Source organism: Erpetoichthys calabaricus, chromosome 5 (assembly GCF_900747795.2).
Source record: "Erpetoichthys calabaricus chromosome 5, fErpCal1.3, whole genome shotgun sequence".
Taxonomy (NCBI): domain Eukaryota; kingdom Metazoa; phylum Chordata; class Cladistia; order Polypteriformes; family Polypteridae; genus Erpetoichthys; species Erpetoichthys calabaricus.
Window position 1 is genome coordinate 94,795,893 of NC_041398.2, and position 21,929 is coordinate 94,817,821.

At 35.7% G+C, this 21,929-nt stretch overlaps 1 protein-coding gene across 11 annotated transcripts in view; it reads left to right on the forward strand.

Moving 5' to 3' along the window:
• The window catches only part of LOC114651810 (prominin-1-A-like), a 273,810-nt gene that overhangs the window by 11,009 nt on the left and 240,872 nt on the right, over nt 1-21,929 (forward strand). For all 11 annotated transcript variants that reach the window (XM_051928258.1, XM_051928264.1, XM_051928267.1 and 8 more), the window contains exon 2: nt 14,037-14,715. In XM_051928258.1, the coding sequence (XP_051784218.1) occupies nt 14,481-14,715 (235 nt within the window). In that variant the 5' untranslated portion in view covers nt 14,037-14,480. The remainder of the gene's footprint in view (nt 1-14,036; nt 14,716-21,929) is intronic.

Genomic DNA, 21,929 nt, shown 5'->3' on the forward strand with positions numbered 1-21,929 from the left:
GTCCTTTTTGTTTGGTGGTATGCACTTAAGGTGCTGGTCCAATTTTTATTCTTAGTTATTTTTCTGTATAATTTCCTTTTTTGCTCAAACTTTTCGTCTTTAAACATATCTCTCATTTTTTTGACAACAGAAAACGCATTGTCTGAAATTTCCTGACAAATTGCCTTTTGATTATAGCATATTTTCAATATCCGGCAATGTTTATTTTTTTACAAATCTATTACAGATTGCCTATCTTTCGTTATAGGCAGATTGCAATTCCTTGGCTGATCAGTAGAGGCCACTGTTTATTGTAATTGAAATTTTCTTTTTGTCATAGAGGCTGTTTATAGTAAGAAATGAAGCGACAGTTTCATCTACAATCTTGGGCATAAAGGGCAGATAAAGTGAGGTTAATTCATAAAAAAAAAAACTGTAATCCATTTTTACTCTATAAAGATAGTTAAAATGGATGACTAGAATTTTTTTCTTTAATTTTGCTTTTTAGTATGGTGTAATTGTGATTTTATGATGCCCTGTACGCAAATGTTCCAGCACTAGTTACCTTTTGATTAAAATGAATGTTCACTCTCCTGCAATACTTCTGTTCAGAAGGCCTGGCACAATTTTTATGGTTTACAGTGATGCAACCTTCTAGGAAGCATCTAGTGCTTGGCCATAATATACACTCATCTTTGGAAAGGAAAACCAGAGTACCTGGAGAAAATGCCACATGGGCATAGGCACTATGTGCAAACTACAAATACAATGACCAGAATAAAATTCAATTGCAGTCTTGTGAAACTGTAAGACAGCACTACTAACTGAGTGCTACTATTCCACCCATGCTTACTGTATTTGAAAACATCTTTATTTTTAGCCTTCTCTGTGCAACAAAGACAAGCTAAGCAAGTAGTCAATTACATTTTCATATATTTCACTACTATAAAGCAAATAGTATCATATAATAATTGTAATAATGATGTATACTTTGTGGTCTCTTGGTATTGTCCAGTAATTTTTGACAATACAGATGATAGGCATATACAGTACATAGTTTACTGTTGTATATCCTATATTTTATTGCATTAATCCTATTATAAATGACTGCTGCTGTAGTGCAAAATCCGTGAATTCGAAATAACTTGGAATGCAATAGCAGACTACAGTGTTTGGATAATGAATAATGTACTAAAAATTGCAAGCAATTTAACAGCTTCCAAGGATACCAATATGTTTTATGAATAATGTAATGGCAGCAGCATTTTAATTATTAACAATATAAATTTAGTACACAGTATTGTGATTTTTTTTTTGTCCCTTTAATTGAATATATTATGGTGAAAATAGTTTAAATCAGATTTTGTTAAACGATTTTTGCTATTAAAGGGTAGATTATACTGAAAGTACACATTCCGACTTAATATTCTATGGCTTGTTACCACTTTCATATCTGCATGACCTAATTAATATTATTTTAGATGTTTTCATAAATAACTATAGTACTATAGCCTTACTTAAAAACAAGCTTAAATTAAGTAAATTATATAATACCAGATTTTTCAAGAAATCCAAGAGAATAAAATATCCTCCCAAAAAAGATTTTTCTTTTCCTACTTGCGATATGTCTTAACTAATGCACACAAGGATAATGCTTTTACATTGTAAAATGGTGCTTTTTAATTAAAACAGACTTTTGTGTCTCTGTTGTGATGAAAAGTGAAAAGGGGGGTTGTTTTTGACAGTCATGGGTTTATTTTCCCTTTGTGGTTTATATGAAGTTGCATCTGAGATGGGCTTGATCAAAAAAGATTTCAATAATAATTTCAAATAGTGATGTTATTTTGTCAGCATACATACAGAGATAAAAGCTACTTTTAACTTTTTAAAATCAGTACTTGGTAAACCTGGTTACGGTCTTGTAAACTCCTGAACTACCAGAAATAACAATGTGTCACAAAGCAAGAAGTTGCTGTTTAAAAAAAAACCCTTTAACAAATTTATTTTTCTCTGTACTATATATAAATAAAACAGGGTTAAAAAGGGTAAAGTGCTACCTGCCAGGCTTAATTTCTGTCTGTAGCAATATATACAAAGGAGTTTTTCTTAAATTTAACTAGATTGTGCATTAAAGATAGCTTAACATGCACATGAGCCGCATATAACTCTGAAGTTCAGTTCTGTGATCTATGACCTTGTTCTCTACATAAAGTATGCTATAGTTACATGTTCTGTATGATTTTTTCCTTATTACTTTTTCTGCTTATTTGTTACTGACACTGGCAACTGCAGCTGAAGACAGAAATTGTAAAAGGCTTGGAAGGGCCTTGACTTCCTACATTCTGTTATCACGCAAGATGAGAACTTCTTCCTGTAAATAGATGCCTGACACACTGGCTCGTCCGTATTTTTCCATGAGGGGATACTGTGAACATAGAGGCGTAATGAATTCACTAAGTGACGTTTTAGGTGGTCTCAAAAGAATACAATGGATTTCTGCATGCTTCGGCTTCTCCAGCTTGCCTTTAGCCCATTGGAACTGTATTCAATTTGGTATTACTCTTCAGATTTTTATTACCCTAAGTTCTTGTCTATAAGCCGCGGCTTATCTAAGGAAAAAAGTTGTGAAAATGAAAAAATAGAATATCGGCTTATACATAAATCCGGCTTATACAGTAATCCCTCCTCCATCGCGGGGGTTGCGTTCCAGAGCCACCCGCGAAATAAGAAAATCCGCGAAGTAGAAACCATATGTTTATATGGTTATTTTTATATTGTCATGCTTGGGTCACAGATTTGCGCAGAAACACAGGAGGTTGTAGAGAGACAGGAACGTTATTCAAACACTGCAAACAAACATTTGTCTCTTTTTCAAAAGTTTAAACTGTGCTCCATGACAAGACAGAGATGACAGTTCTGTCTCACAATTAAAAGAATGCAAACATATCTTCCTCTTCAAAGGTGTGTGTGTCACATAGATAGAGAAAACAATCTCTAGCAAACAAATCAATGGTGCTGTTTGGCTTTTAAGTATGCGAAGCACCGCGGCACAAAGCTGTTGAAGGCGGCAGCTCACACCCCCTCCGTCAGGAGCAGACAAAGAGAGAGAGAGAGAGAGACAGAGAGACAGAGTTTGTTTTTCAGTCAAAAATCAATACGTGCCCTTCGAGCTTTTAAGTATGCGAAGCACTGTGCAGCATGTCTTTTCAGGAATCAGCTTTACAAAAGATAGCAACGTGAAGATAATCTTTCAGCATTTTTAGACGAGCGTCCGTATCGTCTAGGTGTGCGAACAGCCCCCCTGCTCAATCCCCATACGTCAGGATCATAGATAGTCAGCGCAAGAGTGAGAGAAAAGTAAGCAATCTAGCTTCTCAGCCATCTGCCAATAGCGTCCCTTGTATGAAATCAACTGGGCAAACCAACTGAGGAAGCATGTACCAGAAATTAAAAGACCCATTGTCCGCAGAAATCCGCGAACCAGCAAAAAATCCGCAATATATATTTAAATATGCTTACATATAAAATCACAATTTAAATGACCGCTACGCGCGCGTGTTGACTCGGCGACGCCCAGAGCAGAAAGAACGCGCTCCGGCCGCTCCAACCGCGCCATGCGGGGAGTGAGAGAGACGCCAATATCTCACACTCTCTCCCCCCTTAAAGAAATTAAATGGGTGCGAGTGAGACCACTGACCTCCCTCCCTTCTATTAGTTATAGGTTATAGTACGTTCGGCTTATCCATGAGTCCGGCTTATCTATGATACGATTTTATTTTAAAAATTCGTATGATTTTTGGTCTCCGGCTTATACATGAGTCCGGCTTATAGACAAGAACCTAGGGTATTAGCAATGACTGATTTGTCTTCTTAAATGTTGATTAATGCTACTCTGAAGGTGCCTTTTTCTCCAAATGTAAAGTAGATTCCCTAGTTCCCCATTGAAGACAAAACCACATATAATGCAGAAGGTTAAACTTCATTCGCAGGTCTGACTTTAATAAAGATCCAGTAATACATTCTGCAGTCTGATGGCCTAGGACATACTCAGGATAGACTCACTGAGAAGAGAAAACCAACATGATCACTCTGTGTGTCAGTGAAACTGCAGTATATCCCTAATCACTTTGTTCCGGGTTTGTTGACCATCCATTCCATATCCTTTATAAAAACCAACTTAATTCAGTTAGTGTTATGCTAACTTAGAAGAATATTCTATAAAAATTTTTGTCAAATATTGCTGTGTGGATGTTGTTTGCCAGGTTGGAATGAATAGCAATTCCTCAGTGGTAGCGTGCAAGTCAAATCAACAATTATCGGAAGCCAAGTTTGAAGATTTAGTAAAAGTTTACACATAGTTATTTGTTGAAATGTGAGGGTGTTTGTTGTTTTTTTACATATGGTGCCTGAATATGAAATGAAAAACTAAAATTTTGTGCTGGGTGTTTGTTTGCTCATTTTTTCTGTTTGCTGACAGTTTAAGTGAAGATCTTAGAATGTTTTTATTTTCAAAAATATTTAAAGAAGGGATGCTTAATACTTCAGATTATAATATCAGGTAATCATTTAAAAAACCTTTACACACTGACAGACACTCTTTATATTTGGTTACACTTTCATTATAACAATAAAGGAAAATTCTACAAATGTTTTTTTTTTTTCTTGCCTGAATGATGATGAAACATGTACTGGAATATGTCGATGTAGAGGAAAAAAAAATGTGACACTGAAAAGTAAATCTAATATTGAAGTTTAGAGATGTAAAATCATTAAAGTATTTAAGCACAAATGTAATTGGTCTGTCTGTGTCACTTTTTGAAGACTGTCTGTTTTGTTTGAAAATTGACCTAATACGAGAGTAAAATAGAGCCGAGTTTTTGAATCATTTTTATGGTGCTTGTTCCTTGCACAGTTGTAAAAGCAAAGATTGCAAAGATTGCAAATTTCACTTATGGGTGCATGGAACAAAAAAGATGTCCGCACAGTGTGTGCTATACCAACTGAAATGACATAGCTTGGAATTAGTGAGTGTGTATGTATGTGTCAGGTTTTAGTTATGTAACAGTTTAGGATTGGAAAAAACAATTGCCTTAATGCAGATATGTATTTATATGTGATACTTATTTTAAGAATTCAAATTTAGATAGATAGATAGATAGATAGATACTTTATTAATCCCAATGGGAAATTCACATTCAAATTTGTTTTTATTTATCTGCTCACAGAAGTGTTACAAGGCCAACAAGCTCAAAAAGTGTTATAGCTATGAGTGGTGCTTGTATATGATAGACTTTGACACGTGTTCTCTTGCTTCTATAAAGATGATGAATGCACACAGAAAAAATCCTCTAAATATGACTTAACTGCTTGTGCTTGTACCCATTAAGAAATAAGTCATTTTGATAAACCATTTCTACAGTTTGTAATTTTTTCTTTCTATGCTCTTACTTCATTTCCTCTTTTATGAAGACAATGCCTTAATTGTCTTCCGTTCTTAAGAAGCGCTGTCATCATCTTTGTGTTAATTGTTTATGGAATTGGGGTCTAGATTTATTAATTTTTTTATTTTGGAGGTAAGATTTTTTTCCATAAAACAGCAAAATGAACTTGTTTCATAAAGACACTTAGTCATCATACATGCACTTAATTTATTTAAACGTGTATTTGTATAATGCAGTCATTGACATTTTGACTTGTGTAACTGAAAATAAATAATGCTTAGTCATTTCTATCTAAATCCATATATCATAACACCAGAGCCACTTTAACTAGTAAACACTGAGAACTGATCATCATATTTTCATTTCATTCTTTAAAGCTCATTTTATAACAAGACATTTCAAATAAAGTTTATCCACAGGTGAGTTAATCCAGTATCTTAACATTTTGTGTTGTGATGTTGTTGCATTTGTATGCATTTGTGCATACTTTTCAGTATGGAAGGCAAATATTTCTGTATATTTGGTGAAGGGGTAGAGCTGCTTTCTCACAGTATGGCAACCAAGGTTCATGTCTCTATCCACTTTATGTGAAGTTTGCATGTTCTCCCCTTCTCTGTGTGGGTTTCCTCTGGATGCTCTGGTTTCCACCAAAGACTTGCTGGTTAGGTGGACTGATGACCTAGTGTGTGATCCCCTGCATACGACTGACACTCTATCTAGTGGAGAGTTCCTACCTTGTGCCCTATGCTTGCTGGGACTGGCTGTAGCCCCCCATGACCCTGCTCAGTAGAAGGTGAGCTTAGAAAATAGTATCCTCTAGTGTATTTCTTTATATAGTGAATGATTAACAAGGCTGGTATAGCTAGCTTATTTACACATACAGTATTAATACTATCTTTAGACTGGTATTTCTTATGCATCTGCTTCAAAGCAATATGATAAACTGACGACCTGAGTGTTAAGCCAGTGCAAAAAGTTAGAATCTTTTGGAATGAACACAGAAAAGCTAATTTCATTCTTCATGGAAATTTCATTTGAATGTCTTTTTTTTTCTTTCTTACAACTGTACATCTGTTACATTGAGAATTGAACTGTATATAAAGCATTAGTGATGATTTTATATAATTTCAAAAATGTCAGAGCAAGTTTTCTAGGAATAAGATATTATCACAACACTGCAGTTTATATTTTATGATGCATTAAAGTATTGTGCTTGATTCAAGCAGGTTTCATGGCAGGAAGAGGTACTAGAGACCGCATAGTCAATCTCAGGATAATAACTGAGAAAGCAAGAGAATTCAACCAAACATTGAACCTTTTTGCTTTATTGATTATTCAATGGCCTTTGACTCTCTTCACCATGATCAAATATGGATCATTATGTGCAGTATGGGATTTCTAGCACATATTATTCATCTGATTAGCAAACTGTGGAAGAAGTTGCAGTCATGTATCAGAATTGGAACAGAAGTCAGTGACTGGTTCAGAATATACTGGGTGGATACTCCTTACCTTCCACTGTAAATAGTAGTAATTTTCTGATGTTCAAATCCCAGATTGATGATTTGTTGAAAGCATATAGATTAAAAAGATAAGCTTGGCTAAATAACCTACTCACATCAGACCCTTTCATAGTATTCCCCGCTATGAAGCATTGTGACCTTAATTGTGCCCGTTTTCTTTCCAAGTTGCACTTTTGTACTTTAAATATCTTTGTGGACACTTGTGTGGGAATGAAAAGTATACACCTAATAAAATGGCTTCTCAATTTAATCTAATAGAAGGTGGGCTGTTCAGCACTGTTTACGAGTTTATCAGAGCATCTTTCATTATTTCTACTGAACTCTTGTTTATCTCTTAACTGCAGCATCTGTTATTTTGAGTGCTTCATCATAGGTTGCATTCACATGGGGCACAATAAACTATTACAATATACTGCCCCTTGCTGTTTCCTGAGCTACATGTCAGTACCATGGGGATAATTTTAATTAAATAAGCCAGTGTTATTTATTTATATGTTTGTGTGAGTTTACCATTGTGTTTGTTTTGCACTGTAATATATGTTCTTTCTGATGTAGATAAGTTTGCTTTTTTATTTTCATGGCCAGTTTAATCTTTCTGTGTTAAATGTCTATTCTGATTTATCAGCCTTATCAGATGCACGTCTGTTCTTGTTGATAATGTTTTCCATAAATATGGTGTAGTATCATTTAGGGTGCATAAAACTATTGGAATCACAATAAAAGTAGATTTCTCTGAAGCAAGAAAAGTAAATACCACACAAATAGAATTGTACTTAAAATACCCTTCACCCAATACTTGAATTGTTTGCTGATATTCAGCTTTTAGTTTGCTTTAAATTAGCCTGTACATGCATTTACATTACATTTGATTTATGATCTAAAGAAGCTAATTATGCATTTAAAAATAATGAACATTTTCAAAGGAACTATTCAGGAACTTATTCAGACATATAATCAAACCTTCTTAGTCTGCCTGAAAAACAATCCTACATGCATGCATACATGTATATACAGTACTTGTTTGTATGTTATTTATTAAAAACCTTTCCAAGTGTGTGGTGTATGCTGTACATGCACACTCAAATGTATGATATTTTGTTTAAACTGGCTTTTTTCTGTTTTAAACAAAAGTTAGAGTTCATTAGTAAGCTTTACAGTGCTGTGATGGAAGGTTAACAGAAAAAGATGCAGAGGACAGGAAGATATGGAAAAAGATCCGCTGTGGCAACCCCTAATGGGAGCAGCTGAAAGAAGAAGACAGTGCTGTGATGGAAGGTGCCTTTGAACATCTTGAGGAGATCAAAAGCCAGCTTAGGCAGCACTGAACATATGCAAGCTGCAGTGCGTCTGAAGTGTAAAGAGAGGGTTATTGAGGGGGATACTGATTAGTTTGAAAAATGTGTAAACCAAAATTACTTATGTGAAATGATACAAGAATGACATGATGAAGTAGCACTACTTGTGACGTAGGTTTAATTCCATGCCCAACCACTGTAATGGTGATGTTTGCCTGTTCTTTCTGTGCCGGCAGTGGTCTCGCATCTAGTGAGTTCAACTTAGCTTGGTAAAGTGAGCATGCATGTTATTTTTGCTTGAAGATTTTTTGAATCAGTTGACATTTTTGGAACAATCCCCTATAGTTATACACAAAGAATAATGGCCAGAACATAATTTACTTTTCAGAAAGCCTTTGATACAGTTGTGCTCTGAAGATTAAGTCTGAAACAAAATACTGGATTTTAATTGGGTGAAGGACAAGAGACAAACTACAAATAACAAGAGGATGCAGTTAATTGTAGAAAGATGCCAAGTGTTAAATGCAGGCAAAAGGGACATTCACGCTGTCTTCAGGAAAAAAACTCTGGATAAGATCTAGGAGTTAATGTTTATGCCAGATTTTCATTATTCAGGGACTGTGGAAAAAATTATTAAAAAAGGAAGTACATTATTAGGTTATATTAAGTTACTTCGGTTCTGTAATGCACTGATGAATCCGCCTCTGAAGTAAGGTGTACAGTTCTTGCCATGACTCTGCAAAAAAGATGTAGAAGTGTGCAGAGTAAACCAGTTTAGTGTATCCCCTTGCTGTCTGCGTTTTTTGAATGATCATACCCTCTGATGGACCGGCTTGCGCCCAGTTGTGTGAGACTAGACATTATCTGCCTGTTTATCTCTTATGAGCAAAGTTTGATGCAAAAATGTATCAGTACCTTTAGTGTCTATGATTTAGTCAAATGTCCATTATAAAATTTAGAATGAAAATGGCACATATGTGCACCTTTGTAATATTTCTTAGTGATTGTTTTCCAGGTTCTCTCAAAAACCATTAGGTACAGCTTTGCCATCTGATCTTGAAGATCTTGCATCCACTTTAAACCATTTAAGAGTTTTTGAAATCTCCAAAATTTCTAACCTGTTTTGCATTATCTCCAGTATGAAGACATTTTAAGCATAATACTATTTCTTTCTGTAAAGTGGCAATGTATCGAAATGACCGATGTTCGCCCATCTTTGATAAACAAACTGGATGCAGCATGGTATCCATGTGTTGAGTAACCTGTTTGTATTCCTGGCCTTGAATTGTTCCAAAGTATTCAGTCCTACTTTGGCATCCCTTCTTCTACATTTTTCTTCTAGCTGTAGCTGCATTCAGCACTTAGGGCTTATATCGTTTCACTTACATCTCCTTTGTCCTTTCATTCTCTTTTCTCTTTTACTATCTTCTTATATCCTATCAGAAAGCCGGTCTTGGATCTCTACTAGATATTTAAGGCTTCCTATACACCTCTACTCTTTATTTCTCTGTGGTCTGTGGGTCTCACATTATTGTCTCCTCTTTTCTGGGGTACAATGTTCAAAAATACCATATTTTCATCAAGAACTAAACATCAATTTACCTTAACTTGAGTTTGTGCATAGGTTATCTTAGCTTTTGTAAGCTACATTTAATGAGCTTCTGTCCAGATCCTTTCATGTCACTTTTGCTCACATGATGTCTTGGGGACATTTAAGCACATGTAATTGTTTTGTCTTCCTGTGCTGACATTGTGGTTTATAATCTAATACTCGTTCTGTAGTATTGTGAGTTCCTCCTTTGCCACATATTTTTACTCTTAGACCTTTCTAGACTCGCTGTTTCTGTGCACCTGCTTCTTTGGGCATAGTAGCTGCTTAATGTCTCCTTAGATGTAGATAAATGAACTCTGATTTGATTGTGGTAAAGAACAGACTGCCCACCTTTTATAATACCACTTATTTGGAGCTGTCTATGTCGTGAATAGGTGGAAATACAGTTAGTCAGTGCAAGACTGGGATTCTGATATTTCCACACTTAAATTTCTTATGAACACAAACTTTTGATGCAGTCACTCCCTTGGTTCGGTGTGGTAGCGTAGTTAGTTACCACTCTTGTGGTTCCTGGTTATGTTGTATGGCACAAAACATGGGATGGTTGAGAGGTGCTGTTTGGGTTTTTATATCACAAGTTGATTACTTCTCATTCTGACATGTTGATTGATTTTATTAATATTGATTGCAAAAAGTAACCCATAATTTTATTATGTTTTAGAAATGGACTAATTTAATGTACCTTGCAGAATCTTCCAGTACCTAAGAAATGCTAAATATCTGCTTATGTGTATAGGTGCAAATGTGCAGCATCTTTTAACAACCACTGAGTTAGTTTAGATTCCCCAGTTATGTAACACATTACATTTGTAGGAGGAAAACTCAAGTAGTCACAAGAGACATAAGCAAACCTCTTCTGAAAAGTGACCAGGCCAGGATTCAAGTTCAAACCCCAGAAGCTGCTAGGTAGCAACCCTTACCACAAGAGCACTCTACTACCATTTATAAGATTTTTAAACATTTTCATTTTAAATGAGCTTTGGCCTAGATTACAAGCTGTTTTGACCTTTTTTATTCATGAATCAGTTACCATCATATTAACTCAGCATCTCCATGTCTAATATGTTATTGTTACTTTTTGCTTTTCCACAGTTTGTTTTTTCTGATGATCCTTCCCTGTTGTACCATCCTGTCACATTCATCTACTGTAAGGAACCATGTTGTGACTGTGGTTCTCCAAACTGATCAAGTTCTGCCACTTCTTCACAACATTTACAAGATTAACCTCTTTTACATAAACAAAGCCTCTCAAATTCTTGTTCAAACTCTCGTACTTTCTAAATTGGATTACAGAAACTCCCCATTTGCAAATGTCATCCAACCTCTCTCATCTGTCGAGTCCTGTTGCCTGCCTGGTGTGTTCTGTCCTTTGCTACTCTTAGACTACCTTTCTGCATTTTGTTTTCTCCCGACTTATTTTTGCTGGGAACTATATCAGATTTTTTTTCTCCTGGCAGTACTTAGGTTTTTACTTTTTCCGGTCTTTGGTCTTTATGCGTCACTCTACTAATCCCACATTCTTCTTCAGCCTGCTTACATGTTGCGCCTCCTCTATTCAAATACACTTAAACAGATCACTCCTTCTTAGTTCATGTTTTCAGTTCGCTTCCTCTCAACATTACAGCCACCTCTGTCAAATGATATGCAGGTGCATTGAAAATTTACCTTATCGTGTGACTGCTTTACTTAGGATCAGAAAAGCTGTTATAAATCCAATCTGCTTTTAGCATATTGTGCCCTTGATTATAGGTTAATCTAATCTTGGTGCAAACTGTCTCAGTAGATTACCTGCACGCTAACAAAGATGGTGGTTTTTATGTGTTTTTAGCTTGTATTATTTTTCCAGGCTTTTGAAAGTATTATATAATTTGTGATATTCTTGGTTCTGTTCTTGAACCCATTACGTGCTGACTATGCTCCATATTTTCTCTGTGTTCTCCAGGGTATTTTTACATCTCAAAAATGAACACCTTTCCTTGGTGACTACCAGATGGCCAGAAATGATAATTGTGGAGTATGAGGTTGAGTGTTCCCATTGTTGGAGTGATGTCACATCCAGGGTTTCTTTCCTTACACCCACTTCATGTAGATTTAGACGCTGACTCCTCACTGTAACTTAATATATTAAAATGGATTTGCAAAATAAACAGGTGAATGAATATTAATAATGAATGATACTGTAATGATGTATCAGCCGAGGATGACATCAGTGCTGAGTTGGCAGCAGTATGAGCTGGCCTTCCATCTTCAAATTAGCAACTTCATTGCCAGACAAGCCTACCAAAGTTGCACCATTACTTACGAGTGTGGCTAAAGTGAGCGGTCTTCCTAAGTAGAGCAAGGTACCTAAAGGTGTGATACAATGAGTAAAAATCCATTGGGTCAATGCTGGCAAGCATAATGCAATGCAATATTAGTAAGAGAAGTGGGATAAGTAGATGATCTACAGTCACACTTGGCATAGTGCCGAGTGCTGTGGACACCCAAAAATGGACATGCTTGGCTCTTCTGAGTCGTTGATGGAGAGTCTTGACGCCGAGATTTGGGCCTGGAACATGGGCTGCTGCATTGCTAATTAAAGGAAGAAGGCCTTGAGACTACGACCTCTGCAGCTCAACACAAGAAGATTCAGCTGCCCATGTGTAATGGTCAGATCAGTGCTCAAAAGGGCAGCATTGAACACCTCTGATGTGCCACCTGACAACATAATGTTCAACACCCCTGCTGCTATCCCTTCATCACTGACTGCAGTGGAAAAGAAGAACATCCCATTATTTTGAAGAGTCTGTGTGCCATTAAAAGCAGTTGGAAGTGGGTATATTGGCAGCTGAGCTTTTAAATGGAGTAATGGCACTGACACTTACCTGAACTGGGGATGACATCAGCACTAAATCAGCGGCAGTATGAGTTGGCATTCCATGCTTAAATGAAAAACTTTACTGCCAGCTGCAGGAGAGCCTAAAGAAATGGCGAGCATGCAACATTTGCATAGTCACTAACTGTTGTAACTGAAATAAGCACTTATTATCGAACAGAAAACTACCTAAACAAGTGATGAACTGTGTAAAAACACATCGAATCAGTACAGGGAAGCACTGTGCAGTAATATGCCATTGTTTGTCGTCTTCTTCTGGCTTCTTCTTACTTCTTTCAGCTGCTCCTGATAGGGGTCACCACAGTGAATCTTCTTTTTGCATACCTTCCTATCCTCTGCATCTTGCTCTGTTACCCCTACCACTTACATGTCCTCTACTCACCACATCCATAAATCTTCTCTTAGGCGTTCCTCTTACCTGCCAGCTCCATCCTTAACATCCTTCTCCCAGTATACCCAGCATCTCTCCTCTGCACATGTCCAAACCAACACAATCTCACCTCTCAGACTTTGTCTCTCAACCGTCCAACCTGAGCTGACCCTCTAATGCACTCATTTCTAATCCTATCCATCTTTGACATACCCAATGCAAATATTAATATCTTTAACTCTGCCACCTCCAGCTGTCTCTCTTGTTTTTTGGTCAGTGCTACCGTCTCTAGCCCATATAACATAGATGGTCTCACTACCATCTTGTAGACCTTCCCTTTCACTGTTGCTGGTACCAGTGTTTATAAGAATTTTAATATACAGCATGGGCAAAAGTGGATTTATAGTTGTGATTATGTGAATCACAGTTTATTCTTTTTTATTATTTTATTTAAATGTATTATTTGTCTTATTATTATTAATCTGTGCTTGAGTGTAGCAAGTACTGTAGACTACAAGAATGTGTAAATAATGAAGGTTGGCAGTTTGAGCATTTACAAGATTGTACCCAAATACACTACCCCACACTTAAGATTCATTGTGGTAATGTACAGAACCAAAATTAGAAAAAAGTTCTTTCTGTCCAAATATTTATGGACCAACTGTAATTTATATAAAGAATGTTATTTGATATTGTGCAAAAACAGTAAATTATTATGTTTATATAATATATATTTTTTGATAGGCCATTTATTGTAATAATTCTTGCTGCAATTACTATTTGTAAATTTACTAGTTAGGACTTTAGGTACTTTACGAAATTTGTGGCATTTATGTGACTCTTGATGTGCAATATCTTTACTACAGTGTTTTCTTTTTTAAGTGAAGTGAGTTTTTTGGCCCTTTTATTTTAATCACCCCTGATTTTCTTCTGTGTTGCAGGGCTTCAGTTATGGTCAGCTTCCATCTTCTCCAGTAGAGGGAACTGCTCACCTAATGAACAGTTGTTTTCCATCAGTGCCAGAGATGTTGCAGTGCCTGTGTACTGCTAAGAGCTCCTACAGCAGTTCCCTTACCATTTAGATCAGAAGAGCTCAAACACTCCTACACTCGTGTTGATTCAGTGCAGGCAACGACTAAGGCATCCAGCCTTTCTTTTCATCATTGCTGATAAAAAAAAATAACCCGGGAGCATCTTGTGCCATGAATTTATATAAGCTACTCAGGACATAGAAAGTTTTCATTGAAGCTGGCTGATGATTTGGAGATAATTATCTGACAGATAAACAATCCTTATTTTTCCTGCAAAGGAACTACATCCTTCATCTGTTCATTTTTCCTTTTTGTGCTACTTTGTTTTGGTGGAAATATTTATTTTTTATATGAATGTTTCCAATCATGATGGGGAGAATGGGACTGGTCTTTGCACTGTTGTGGGGTTGTACTTTATGTGAAATGCCAAGCTCGGTGCATCAGACTGCGCAGGGAACTTTGAATTTTGGGGATGTTCCTGCTGTAGTTTATGAAACACATGCTTATTATGAACCAGGACCTATAGGAATCCTGTTTCACATGGTCCATGCTTTTCTGTATGTCGTGCAGCCTAATCCTTTCCCAAGAGGTAAGTATGCAGTGTTTTAATTATTTCTTAGTTTATTTTAAATCAAGAAATGCAAATATCAGATGTTTGTTTCTGCTGTTGTCTTAATCGGTTCAGATTCAGTGGTTTAAGCTTTATAATATAAATTAACTTTTCTTGGCTCATGGAATGTAGTAAAATAGTCTGGATTAAGTGAAATACATTTTTTAAATAGGATGCTGTTAAGATGTGCAATATTCTTTTTAATATTAATTGAGGGTACAAAGAACAGTTTTAATGGAATACTACCAACGGCGTTTTAGTGTATATTGTAAATTAAAAAGTATTTCCTTTGCATTAACAATGGGCTGTGCATTAATAATTTAGCTTGCATTTATGATGTTTTTGTCTCTTAATGATTCCATTCTGTTAATTAAAAAAAGGTTGATCCCTGACCATTTCTGAATCTTGCAGTTATTCTGTAGGGGGAATTTAAAAGTTAATAAAGAGAAATGGTGAAACTCGCGAGACTTCATAGAGTATATCTTATACAGCATTTAAACATGCTTTATATTACCCAGGTGAAGAAAGGCCAAGCAACAATAATACAGGCTTTACTTGTGTTCCATTTCAGTGCCCTTAATCAATTTAGAAAATCTCAGGATTAGGTGTGGCCTTCTGAGTCACCTGTCTAATTAGGTAATCCCCAAATCTCCTGAGCCATATGCCGCTGTGGTTAATTCACTGCTATCAATAGCTGCACACAGATTGTTTTCCTACATCAGTGAAGCTATCAAAAATGTATTACTTTTGTTCCAAAGTAAATCATGATAAAATACAATTTTAACAAGTGAGTGAAATCAGTATTTAAAATATTTCATCATTTTCTTTAGAGTGAATGGTGAAGAAGCCTTAAAATGTGGTTTAGATTGTGCTGTCAATTGATAATTCAAGCTTTCATTTGAAATAGTGTAAAGAACAGAGCAATATGTATTTGAAAGGTAACGATGAAAGTTTTTAGGGAATTATTTAAGGAAAACTCCGGTCAAAGTTGACAGAGTCCTTTTGATTCCATTTCATCCATAAAATAATAAATAAATGTCTGTCAAGGTAAAGTATGCAATTTATAATGTTATTTTGTAAATATTTTTGAATTTACTGTTACATGAAATTTATTTTACTTTAAGAATTAGTTGTGTACTGTACAGGAAAATATTCACTCCACACAGTGTAACAAATAATTTAACAAACAAAATTACTTGTTGAGTAAACTTTAATTATTGCTAGACTTTGTCAAAACTTAACACTATTTTGTAAAATTTGCAAATGTTTTAAGGTAGGGAGTGTTACTGAATTTGCCACTGAAGTTGTTTTGTACGAGTCCACTCTGGGGAAAATACAGAACCGTGTGGTCATAGAATCTCTAAATGAAAAAGAAATGGTATGCTGGGTAAAGTAATGTGGGAAAAGTACACACTTGAACATCAAGAAAGTGCTACAGTTTACATTTGTTAAAGAATATTTGAAACATTTGACAATTTCACATGTAACTTTCAACTGTGACATGTAAACATTACCATTAAAACATTATAGCGGGACCTCTAGAAATGTTTGGGGATCTCTAATGTTAGGTTAGGGTTAAACGATGGAGCCATGGTTAGTGCCGCTGCCTTTTGTCACCAGATTCCTGGATTTAACTCTTGGACCTTTCATTGTCTATTTGGAAATAGTATGTTCTCCATATGTCTGTGTGAGCTCTTCACAGGGTACCTGTTTTTTTTTTTTCTTCTGGTTATAAGAGTGTCTTGCAGAGGACTGGCTGTCTGTCCAGGTCTTTTTCCAGCTTTGCTGTTGATGCTGCTGGGATGCACTCTGGCCACTGTTGTTCTGATTTGGATTAACCAGGTTCCAGAATGGTTAAATATATCTAGATAAGATCTTGTGTATTCATTTTGATTAGGCAGTGTTACAAAAAATAAATTGCACAAAGAAATAGAAATATAATGCAATGAATGTGATGTTTCTTCCTAGCAGTATTGTGTTCCACACAGTGCCTGCATTGTACTAATTTTCTTGTACAGGTAAAAATGTAATTTAGTTATTTTTTCATTTATATCAAATTCATTATACCACAACTTTTTCACTTGGTATCAAAGGTTTGTGTGTGCTAGTTTTCTTTTTTGCTGCGGTAAGTTTGTTCTTCCTTATCGAGTTTGTAGACTGTTGCAATAAACCTAGTTTATAGCACTTTATTGAATGATCTGTGAAAAGCCACTAAACTGCATTTCTTCCATCTATCCATATTCTTATCCTCTTATTCCAAATTCACGGTCTCGGAGAAACTGAGTCTGTGCTGGCAACACTGCCTATTTGCGCACACATATCTTTTTCAATGTTTAAAGAAAACTGAAATGCCTGGAGGAAAATCCACGTAGACTCGGCAAGACTATGTAAAATGAACAGGGAGAGAGCAAGTTGAGATTCTGACCCAGTCGCCTGGTTTATGAGGTAACACGACAAAGTTTGCCATGCAGCCTGAAACCTCATATTGACTTTAGAAGTACATTGAAGGTCACTGACTTTCTAATGCACATTGACCATGTATAAAAATGTTTGTCATTCCTAAACTGCTCTTAGGATATTTTTGGTAAACTCCTTAAATTAAAACTGAAAGTCTACACTTCAAGCATATCATTGCTTTATTTCATATCCATTGTGATGACGTACAGAGCCAAAATTAACAAAGTTGTGTCACTGTCCAAATACATATGGACCTAACTGTATAATACTGGCAGGGCTAATTCTCATCTTGTGCTTATTGCTACAAAGAGAAAATATTCAGTATTATCAAAACATCCATCCATCCATTATCCAACCCGCTATGTACAATCACAGGGTAACGGGGGTCTGCTGGGATTGGCTCCAGCCAACACAGGGCGCAAGGCAGGAACAAATCCCAGGCAGGGTGCCAGCGCTCCGCAGGGCACACACCACACCCACACACCATTTACAATTTAGGATTGCCAATGCACCTAACCTGCATGTCTTTGGACTGTGGGAAGAAACCGGAGCACCCGGAGGAAACCCACGCAGACACAGGGAGAACATGGAAACTCCATGTAGGTAGGACCTGAGAAGTGAACCCAGGTCTCCTTACTGCAAGGCAGCAGTGCTACCACTGCACCACCGTGCTGCCCTATGATCAAAACAATTACATAGAATTTATCTGGTGTTCTTTAAGTGTTTTAAATAAAACAGCTCTTTTTTCCCTTGCAACTCTCTATATTTGAATGTAAAATGAAGATGTAGCTACACACACACACACAGTGACTTAGCCCTACCAAATCAACTTTATCCAACTTGCCACATATTTACCCACTGAACAAAAGGAACATCCTTCACGGACTGGTAAAATAGATCTAATATACTTTTTTGGTGTTTTTAATTGTTTGTATTTGCTGAGTAATATTCAAGATTCTACTTTTGCATGCCGTCATTTAACTTCTGTGGCTTCTTCCACTGTTTTCTGACTATATACTATGTGCAGATTTGCTAAATTCATGATTTTTTTTTTTTTTTTTTTTTAATTTTTCATTCAAGTCTACACACTTTTTAAAAGTCCTTGCACTATAGTACCTTTCACTGTTAGATCCATTCTCATTCCCTTATCAGCCCCATTTGAAAGGAGGTGTTTTTTTTGTACTGTACTCCATTTTATGCTTTCTTTGTATAGTTAATGAGATAACAAACTAATCAAATACTTCTTAGATTTTAAATTGATCCATAACATGCATCAAGTGTGAAACATTATTGAGAATTTGTTTCTATAATTTTTTTTTGTTTTAATGTATCAATTATCTCATTGATTATATGGATTGTATTGTATGGTGCATAGCAGCTGGCTCTGAAATAAATACACTGTAGATCTAGCTGTTGCCAAGGAAACAAGCTGCAAGTCTATGCATTAAATTCAAGTACGTTACATTTTTAATATATTTTCTGGCTTTACATATATTTTCATGATGTAACCCAGAAGCATCATTTTCTAGGAGAGATATAATAGTTGTCTCTTATTGAATGCTGTGCCCTTGAGCTCTCAGATTATTCAATTTATAACCAAGCTAACAAATCCCCATGTCACCGATGTATTTACTTTTTTTATTCTGTTTATCACAGATGACATTTTTAAGACAAAGGCTAAAGTTAGACTAAATGGCCTAGAGCATTCCAAATTCTAGAGAAACACTTTAAAATAAAAAACAGCCAAGAAAATGTCTTTTTGGTCAAGTATGAGAAATAGAATGCATGTTTAGTACTATTATTGGAAGTGACAGAAAAGAAAGCTAAATGCAGAAAATAATCACTTGGTTGGCAGTTTAGATAGCCTTCATAATTTCATGCTTAGTTTTTTTTTATACGCTGTTACATACTTTGTAATGTAAATAAACTGAGAATGAATGAACACTCACCGCACAAAAAATTGGTTTCTTCACAGCTGTAGTATATTGATGTGTAAAAAAGAACAATGTTGCTACGTTTCGGATGGTCACCTGATTATTCTACAGTGTTTCACAAGCAAGCTGGAGTTGTCCACTGTCATGGGTTTCAGTGGTTCTGTTCAGAGGATCCATATTCAGCTGGTATTTTTCTGCATTTTAACAAAAAGCTGTGTTTTCCTTCCTTATTCCAAAGATATTACTCCAACATTGTTCACATTACTGTATTGCCCTGATGACCCAAGTGAGTTTTGTGGTAAATGGGTGCCCAGTACATTATGGGTCCTACGCTGCATCTGCTGTAGTTCGTCACAATAAAAATAGTTTATGGATTTTAATCATTTTAGTTATTTGTCTGCGCCTGTTCTCGAATAGCTCATAAATGTTGTCACTGAATGAGGAAGTGGGTGCCGTTTAGTATGAACACAACTACATTGACTTTGAGCTTCTTTTTGTTTTAAGTTTAAAAATGTACTCATGCAGTAACTCGGCTATACCCAAGAAATCTGACACACAGTTTTATAAATGTCACATAATATATAACACACAATCCCAAAATACACCTTATGTAACATTTGCAAAAGAGTTAAAATACACTAAATCATTACCCTTATCCTACTGAATGGGTGGAAAAAATTTGGCCCCGTTATAAAATAGTTTCTCATAATAATTTAAATGCTGGAGATAAAACATGAACAAAGGCAGGAGCCCATCAGACTTATTTTAGAATGACCTTAATAAATTCTGGTCACATTCTGAAAATACTCTGCCCTGCTCCATGCAAAGATAATTGGATTTTTTTTCTTGTTGTTAGATAATATGTTACTTCGCCTTTGAGTTGTGGAGGATGCCTTGGATTCTTCTGGTTAGCAAAATCAGTTGATGTACATACAGTGTATTACAGGAAATCACTGAAAGTTTGTCACTGCATAATGTTGTCCCATTTGATGTTACTCAGGACAAAGTGCTTTTAGAGGATTATGAGCAATTGTTAAGTCTGCCACTTCCTGATAGATAAGACCATTTGGCAGGGAAGGTATTTGCTTAATTTGGGATATATGCCGTGGTGAGGGCAATACTAAATGTTGTTATACACAATTGGTGTCCAACGTTACTTTTAATATTGAAAGATGTATACAGTGTCAAATTTTAAAATGAATTGCATCATGTTATACACAGTTTAGTAAACAATGCAACTTTAAGCTTCTCTGTCTTGGTCATTTAGAGCAAGTTATAAAGTCCTACTTAAGCCTTTCATTCTATGCAAAATTGATTATTGAAACAGTTAAAATATATACAAATAAAGCATATTCTTTTAAAATTATTTCTCATGAGGAATAACCAATATTGTCTAGTGACCATATGCACAGTGTTACAATATATTTGATAACACCATATTTTTGCATGTGTTACCTTTTACTGAATTAATCCAATTCTTTAAAAATATTTTGTGATGACCAGATTATTCTAGTATTTTATTAATTAGAATAAGTACTTAATTTATCCAATTCCTGAAACCTCTTTTAACATTATCAGGGTGAAAGAAGTTGTAGGATATTATTACAACTCTCGATGCATGGTAGAAACTGTCACTGGAGTAGAAAGCTGTCCATCACAGGGGACAGTCAGTCTCGGGGAGGTTTGCACCAGGTTCATGTAAAGTCCACAATTAACCAATCATGGAAACCTTGGCATGTGAAGGCAAGTTTTTGTACCCGAAGAATGTCTGCACCATATGGACTAAGTCCAGATGGTGTCCAGGTCTGTGGCCCTGTTGAGGTAGCTGTCCTGAAAATCTCCCTGTAAATAGGACTACGGTTAGTAATTATGTGTAAACTATTTGGCTGTAGAAAACTCTTTGGCTAATTCTGGGCAGCATTTAACTAAGTCATATTTGATCATTTAAAAGCAAGGTTTGCATCAGATGTAGCTGAGCTGATTTCACAGCAGTTTTTGTATAATAACTATTCTTCTGGAACTGGTGACTATTTCTGATTGTTTTTTAGGCTAAACTCAACTGCCCATATACTGTATATCAGTATAAGTAGGGTTTACTATTGAGGAAAAAACAAATCTGTTTTTGAAATCATTAAATAGGCACTGTTGAGGTTTCTGGCTGTTTGATTCAAGGACATTTGTCATATCTGTAAACGTAGTCAAAATTGGTTTGATTTGTACAAATAATGGTGGTGTGATAAACTGTTTTGTTTAAAAGTATAAGAAAACAATGAGTAGTTTTATAGACTTGTGTCCTCCATGTAAATAAAGAGTATGGATTACAGGATTAGTCAAACAGTACAGATGTCTTGTCTGGCATAGCAGTATATTAATCTGTTGTGATACATACAGAACTGGGTCATTATCATTTCTATCTTTAGTGTGTCAAACAGTGATAGACCGGTGATCTGCACCCTTACTAGGATTAGCCTCTTTCTGCAAAGTAAATTAATCTGTAAATGATATTGGTAAAGTGGGTCAGTAAAGTATTTGGTTTTTGACACAGAATTTCAAAAAGTGCACCAAATATGTGAAATCAAACCGTGTGTATTGCCTTTCTATTAGAAACACTATCAATTAGCTCTTAAGAAGTAAAGTTATTTACTTGTATAGTGAGGTGAAAAAGTAAGAACCCACCCCGTACCTTCCTTTAGATCTACAGTTTTACATATTGAGATATAACATAACTAGAAATCATAGTAGGTATCACCAGTTCTTATCATTGGATAAATCTATCTTCAGGTGACAAACTGCATGTAACAG